The sequence below is a fragment of the Mandrillus leucophaeus genome, unplaced genomic scaffold, assembly GCF_000951045.1.
Source record: "Mandrillus leucophaeus isolate KB7577 unplaced genomic scaffold, Mleu.le_1.0 Scaffold55, whole genome shotgun sequence".
NCBI lineage: Eukaryota > Metazoa > Chordata > Mammalia > Primates > Cercopithecidae > Mandrillus > Mandrillus leucophaeus.
This window is the reverse complement of record NW_012105919.1, coordinates 403,668-411,165: the sequence shown is the minus strand read 5'-3', so window position 1 is coordinate 411,165 and position 7,498 is coordinate 403,668. Positions and strand designations below refer to the sequence as shown.

General features: G+C 53.0%; 1 protein-coding gene across 2 annotated transcripts in view; it reads left to right on the top strand.

Moving 5' to 3' along the window:
• Positions 1-3,216: 3,216 nt before the first annotated feature.
• Positions 3,217-7,498, top strand: part of TRPV4 (transient receptor potential cation channel, subfamily V, member 4) — a 38,124-nt gene continuing 33,842 nt past the window's right edge. Inside the window, exons 1-2 of one of the 2 annotated variants that reach the window (XM_011997843.1) lie at positions 3,217-3,255; positions 6,839-7,255. In XM_011997843.1, coding sequence (XP_011853233.1) covers positions 6,870-7,255 — 386 coding nt within the window. In that variant the 5' untranslated portion in view covers positions 3,217-3,255; positions 6,839-6,869. Of the gene's footprint in view, positions 3,256-6,838; positions 7,256-7,498 lie in introns of those variants that run through there. The other variant, XM_011997844.1, reaches the window with a different exon arrangement.

Here is a 7,498-nt window from a genome sequence, read left to right as displayed (position 1 = left end):
TATCCTCCTCCTCCTCTTCCTCCTCCTCCTCCTCTTTGCCTCCCCCCCTCCCCATCAGGATTCCGGCTGCCCTTGCTCTGCAACCCCACCTGGAACTTCAGGTCCCTGGTCTTACAGCCTAAAATAAACCAAATATTCATTGACACCTCATTTTGCTTCAGCACCATGCTGAATGCTGGGGACACAGGGGACACGAAATAGTCCCTACCACATGGAACTAAAACTCTGGAGATGAAGAGAGAAGATGAATCAAAGAATAATATATTGGCCATGCGCGGTGGCTCACGCCTATAATCCCAACACTTTGGGAGGCTGAGGCAGGCAGATCACCTGAGGTCAGGAGTTCAAGACCAGGCTGGCCATCATGGCAAAACCCTGTCTCTACTAAAAATATGAAAAATTAGCCAGGTGTGGTGGTGCATACCTGTAATCCCAGCTACTCGGGGAGGCTGAGGCACGAGAATCGCTTGAACCCAGGAGGCGGAGGTTGCAGTGAGCCGAGATCATGCCACTGCACTCCAACCTGGGTGACAGAGCGAGACTCTCTTGAAAAAAAAACACGTATATAGAAAAGTTTAATCGTGGGAAGTGCTGTAAAGGAAGGCACATGCTACTCTAAGAGTGAACAACAAGGGAAACAGGAGAGCTTTTCAGAGGAAGTACCCTTTAAGATGAGGCCTGAGGAGTAAGTGGGAACCAGCCAGCGAAGGGAAGGGCATTCCAGGCAGAGGGAACAGCCTAGGCAAAGGCCTGGAGGCAGGAAGAGCCATCTGCCTTCCCTCCTGGACTGTGAGTTCTCTGAGGTTCCACACTTTTATGTCTCCTCTGTGCCCTGCAAACAGGCGCCACTCCATTGATGCCTGGTGGAATGAATTGATCCAGAAGGGAGGGAGCCAGGAGAAACCAGCTCCCTGGAATCCTCCCTGCTGGGGCGGAGCAGGCCTGCATGCCCAAACTTGCCCCCAGATTTAAGCAGCTTTCCTTGGTCACGTAATCAGGAGGATGGGATTTGACAAATGTGTGCCAGGGTTTCCATGAGATCAGGCAAAGCCGCGGGTAACCCCGAGGATAGGCCCCTTTTTCCACCCTCTGCAAGTCGGGGCATGGGGATGGAGCCAGAGACCTCCACCGCCGTTGAATTCGGGATTCTCAGAGAGAAGGCACCTGTTGTGCAATCTGCTGTGTATTGAGGCTTTCTTTCTGCTGGGCACTTGACTCAACGTATATACCTCTCACAACGACCCTATTACGATCCCTTAATAGGGCAGCTGAGGAAAGTGAAGATCAGAGAGGTTGGGTAACTTGCTCAAGCTTACACAGCGAATGAGCCGTGGGTCTGGGATCTGACCCTCTGGTCTGCCTGACGTCAAAATGCGGTCTCACTCTGTGCCTCACCAGCTCAGGGGGCCATGAGAACAGAAAGCCAGATTCCCAGAAAGCCTGGGGTCTGTCTAGGGCAGAAAGGAAGGCTTGGGGACCCTGGCTCAGCCCTGTATCTCATCACCCTACTCAGGACTCCTGTACCCCTTAACTTGCCCACTCCTGAGCCCTTCTGGTCTATGCAGTTCTTACCACCACCCGACATGACTGTGCTGCTTGGTTTGTCTAGTTTATTGTTTCCCCACCAGAAGGTCTGCCCCCAAAGGGATTGCTATCTGTTTTGTTCACATCTGTGTCCCTAGTACCTAGCACCAGTGCCTGGCACATAGTAGGTGCTCAGTAAAAGTGTGGAATAAATAAATAGGTAGCTGGCTTCTACTCCTGCCCCTTGGACCCTTTCCAGAGGAAGATGCAGATTCTTTCTCTGTCCATCCTACACAACTGCCATCTCTGTGTGGACCACCGTTTGGTATATATGTTCTAAAGAAGGGTTTGAATATAAACCTTCTTTTGAATATATAGGATTTAAAACCAACATGTTAAAAAACCGCTACTTTGGCCAGTCGCAGTGGCTCATGCGTGTAATTCCAGCACTTTGGGAGGCCAAGGCGGGTGGGTCATTTGAGGTCAGGAGTTCAAGACCAGCCTGGCCAACATGTGAAACCCCATCTCTACTAAAAATACAAAAATTAGCCGAGTGGTAGTGGCATGTTTCTGTAATCCCAGCTACTTGGGAGGCTGAGGCAGGAGAATCACTTGAGCCTGGGAGGCGGAGGTTGCAGTGAGCTGAGATTGTGCCACTGCACTCCAGTCTGGGTGACAGAGTGAGACCCTGTCTCAACAAACAGACAAACAAACAAACACCCGCTGCTCTGAATGAATGCTGTTGTGGCCATGTCAGTGTGTGGGGATGTCTGAATGAACGCTGTTGTGACCATGTCAGTGTGGGGATGTCTGAATGAACGCTGTTGTGACCATGTCAGCTGTCTCTTATACACATCTAGATGTGTATAAGAGACAGGTGTATGTGTGTGTGGTGTGTGTGGTGGGTGTGTGTGTGGTGTGTGTGTGGTGTGTGTGTGTGTGGTGTATGTGGTGTGTGGTGTGTGTGTGTGGTGTGTGGTGTGTGGTGTGTATGTGTGGTGTGTGTGGTGTGTGTGTGTGGTGTGTGTGTGGTGTGTGTGTGTGTGTGGTGTGTGTGTGGTGTATGTGTGTGGTGTGTATGTGTGGTGTGTGTGTGTGTGTGTGGTGTGTGTGTACGTGTACGCATGCCTATGTGTATGTGTACACGTGAGCTGGTGCGTACACACCCCTGAGTGCTGTGATGTGGAAGGAGCCCAGGGCTAGGAGTCTGGAGGTTTTCTTCAAAGCCATTTGCTCCCTAACTGGCCTCTCAGAGCCTCCATTTCCTTAGCTGTAAAGTGGGAGCGGTAGCCTAGCTTTGTCCAGGTTCTTCGGGAGATTAAATGAGAGAGGGGCTTGGTGGATTTTAGCATGGGCTATAAAATGCCAGGCGTACTTCTGGCACGTGTGTGCATGTGTGTTTTGGGGAAGGGGAGTAAGGAAGGACAGGTAAATCAGGACTGTATCATAGTGGTGATGATGATGATTAAATATGACAAGATCAAACATTTAGCAGGTATTTCTGAGGTGCCCAAGAAACACTTGACCTGCCTTATCTCCCAGAAGCCCTACAAGGGAGGTGCTATTATTGCAATCCCCATTTTACAGGTAGAGAAACTGAGGCTCAGAGAGATGATAATGGGCAGGCAGTAATCATCCCTACCTCCTGGGGTGGTTGGGAAGCTCGAAGGAGACACTAAATGCTCAGGTGGCACCCTGGTACTCCATCACTAACCTGCTGTGTGACCTCAGGTAAGTCACTTAGCCTCTCTGAGCCTCAGTTTCCTCATCTGTAAAATGGGAATGATTGCAATACCTACTTCTAGGGGAGATTTTCTCAACCTCAGTGTTGTTGACATTGTTGACTGGGTTATTCTGTGTGGTGTGGGGCTGTCTTTTGTATTGGAGGATGTTTAGTGCCATCCGGCATGGTGGATCCCAGCAAAGGCCCCTGTGCAGGCCCAGCGAGGTGGCCGAGCTCCCTGCACAGGGGCCTTCCCCCTCTCCTCCCTGGTCAATCTGTTTGAGGGTGAGGATAGCTCCCTTTCACCCTCACCTGGCACCCAGGACATCCCCAGTGCATGGAGGGATTCAGCCCGGACTCTGCAGCCAGCTGCTCGCATTTCAGTCCTGGCTCTGTCACTAACCTGCTGTGTGACCTCAGGCAAGTCGCTTAGCCTCTCTGAGCCTCAGTTTCCTCATCTGTAGAATGGGAATGATTGCAATACCTACCTCCAGGGCAGGTGTTCTCAGTCCCAGCGCTATTGACATTGTGGGCTGGGTCATTCTTTGTGGTGCGGGACTGTCTTTTGCTTTGGAGGATGTTTAGTGCCATCCCTGGCCTTGACCTACCAGATGCCAGCAGTGCTCCCTCTCCTGTACAGTTGTGACAACAAAACATATTATCAGATATTACCAAATGTCCTTAGGGGAGGAGCGGAACTGTCCCTGGTTGAGAACGACTGGTCTGGAGTCATGGTGAGGGCTAGATGAGGCCCCATGCTGGGCACAGCCTGAGCTATGTCATCAGGCGAGGATGGTGATTTAGTTCATAATTATTATTTCATCCTAATTAGAATGCTAATCATGATCGTGGCATGACTTGCCCAAGGCCACACGGAAACCAGACAGGTTGAGAGTTGCTGGGAGGGGATCTGAACCCGGGATTGGCTGGCACCAGAGCCCCCATTTTGGACTCCCCAGGAACCTGGGGTGCTGTCCAGGCTTAGGGGAGGGCTATCCTCCTGAGGGGAGGAGGGTGCAGGAATGATGGGGGATGGAAGGAGCTTCTTGGCTGCCTTCTCTGGCCTTGGGAGCTCCCTGGGGTGGGGTTCCATTAGCCCCTGGGGTGCCATGGTGAGAGGTGCAGTGGATAGAAGGGTATTGACAACACAGAGGGTGTGCCTGATGTCTTGTCTCCCCCTGATCTCAGGGCCCCCAGTGAGGTGGGCAGGGCTGTGCTCAGGAGAGTCTAATCCGCCTCCCGCCAATGCCTGGGCCCCTGCAGATGCCCCTCCTGCCTCAGCATCCCCCCGGCCCCCATTCCTGAAGAGCAAAGCCCAAACGCATGTGGCAGCCATGAGGGACTGGGATCCAGATCCCCCTCTCCTACCTGGCCAGTCAAAAGGACTTCATGTCTCCAGAGGTCCTACTAGGTGCTGGCACTGAGTAGGTGCCTCACATGCTGGAGGACCCTAGGAACAGGCGTGGTCACTCCGGTCTTGCAGGTGGGAAAACCAAGGGGCAGAGAGAGGAAGTGATTTGCCCATGGCCAAACAGCTAATGACCAGGGCCAAGACAGGAACTGGGTCGGTCTGATTTCAGAACCTGGCCTCCTAACTTCTCTTTCTTCCTTTAGTTATAGTAACTGAAAACCCCACTCTATTTATTTATTTTTAGATGGAGTCTTGCTCTGTCACCCAGGCTGGAGTACAATGGTGCCATCTTGGCTCACTGTAACCTCCACCTCCTGGGTTCAAGTGATTCTCCTGCCTCAGCCTCCTGAGTAGCTGGGATTACAGGCACATGCCACCATGCCCAGCTAATTTTTGTATTTTTTGTAGAGATGGGGTTTCGCCATGTTGGCCAGGCTGGTCTCAAACTCCTGACTTTTAAGTAATCCACCTGCCTTGGCCTCCCAAAGTGCTGGGATTACAGGCGTGAGCTGCTGCACCCAGCCAAAACCCCACTTTAATCCCAGAAGTGGCACTGGATATACCTGACCTCACTTCCCACTGCCTCCAACCCTATGAAAAAGTGACTTCAATTGTATCCATTTTGCAGAGGAGGGAACTGAGGCTTGGGGAGCTCAAGTAACTTACCTAAGATCACACTACTTGTAAAGGGATTAGAACCCAGGCCTGAATGACTCCAAAGGCCAGGCTGTGCCTCCCTGTTGGTGTCCAGAGGGGAGCCCGCCCCCGGAGGGAGCTCTGACCCTCTGTGTCCTGCTGCGCCCACTAAGGGAGTCCTCTTGCTGTGTCCCCGCCTCTCTGGTCCAAGCCTTCCCTCCTGGAAGCCACAGAACAAACAAGGTGGGAACTAGTTTATTTGTTTTTCTCCGTGTGTATTGGGTGGGAAGGGTGAGATGTATAAGAGAGGGCTTTTCAGACATGCTCCTGCCTCCTGGGTGGGGTGCTAAGAGTTCCAGGAAACTCACCCTCGGTGCCCAGCCCCGCCTGGCTGGCACCATGCTACACAGAACAGGGGACTGACAGCCAACCAGTGGGGCCTTGCTCCTCCCTTGCCCTGGCTCCTGGCTAAGCACTGGACCCAGGAGCCAGAGAGACGTGGTTCAAGTCCAGCCCTTCTCCCTGCAGGCTGTTTGCTGCCTTTGAAACCTGCTTCCTTATCTGAGAAATGGGAACAAATGACATCTTTGTCATAAAGTTGCTCATTTGTGTGAGGACTGAAGGATGAACAGATACGTTTCCTGCCTCCTTGCGCCCACAGCCTGGGAATGAACCATCCCGTGAACAGCTGGGATAAAGCTTCCGAGGAGACGAGCACAGATCCTGGGAACGAGTGTGTGCAGTCCGGGGAGGGCTTTCCAGAGGAGCCCAGTTGAGCTGGAACTGGGGAGTTCCAGTGGGGAGGAGTTAACCAGGCAGAGGTGCAGGGAGGAATCAGCACTTTGTGCTGTGGAGCAGAGTTGGTGCACTGGGGAAGTCAACTCAAGTCTTGGAGCCTCAGTTTCCTGTTCTGTAAAATGGGGATCATCATGACGGTGTTTGATGAGGAAACAGGACTGCCGGCCCACACAGCAAGTCCACATGGATTTTCTGAGCCCTTCCTGTGCCTGAAGCCCACGGTTAATAGTTCTGCTTTAGCAGGTACTTACCACGTGCCAGGCACTGCACTGCACTGGCCACTGGACTGCATGTTCTACCCATGGGGCTTGGATATTCCCATCTTACAGATCAGGAAACTGAGGCTGTGACTTGCTCAATGTCATGGAATGACGAAGTGTGGAGCCTGGATTTGAACTTGGCTCTCCGGGGCTCTACAGCTGGCTTTCTTGGTCAGCAGTAGCGTCTGGGATCCAAGTATGGGGTCCCAGCATGACCCCGAAGTCCACCCTCTTTCAGCTAATGCCCAGGGTAGTTGGACCTGGGGCCAATTTGTGTTTCCAGGTTCCTAAAAGAGGCTCCTGTTGCAGTTCCCGCCTGAGGCTGGCAGCCAACCACATCTGGGAGTGGCCTCCCTGCGCCCCTGTCATTACAACGGTGGCTTTGAAGCAGCTGGCAGCACTGCTGCTTGTCTACGTGGGAGGGGGCTTCCTGGAGCCCCTGCCACTGGCTGGGTTTTGCCTGACTCCCCTTTCATCCCCTTGCAGGCTGAGCAGTGCAGACGGGCCTGGGGCAGGCATGGCGGATTCCAGCGAAGGCCCCCGCGCGGGTCCTGGGGAGGTGGCTGAGCTCCCCGGGGATGAGAGTGGCACCCCAGGCGGGGAGGCTTTTCCTCTCTCCTCCCTGGCCAATCTGTTCGAGGGGGAGGATGGCTCCCCTTCGCCCTCACCGGCTGATGCCAGTCGCCCTGCTGGCCTAGGCGATGGGCGACCAAATCTGCGCATGAAGTTCCAGGGTGCCTTCCGCAAGGGGGTGCCCAACCCCATTGATCTGCTGGAGTCCACCCTATATGAGTCCTCGGTGGTGCCTGGACCCAAGAAAGCACCCATGGACTCACTCTTTGACTATGGCACCTATCGTCACCACCCCAGTGACAACAAGAGGTGGAGGAAGAAGATCATAGAGTGAGTATTGTTAGATTCCTGGCCTGTGGTCTCCTCCTCTGTATCCATTCACCCATTCATCATCCACCCCTCTATCTATTATCCACATATTTGTCAATTCATCCATCCATCCATCTATCTATCTGTCCATCCATCTATCCATCTGTCCATCCATCCATCCATCCATCGATCCAACCATCCATCTATCCATCCATCCATCCATCTGTCCATCCATCTATCCATCTGTCCATCCATCCATCCATC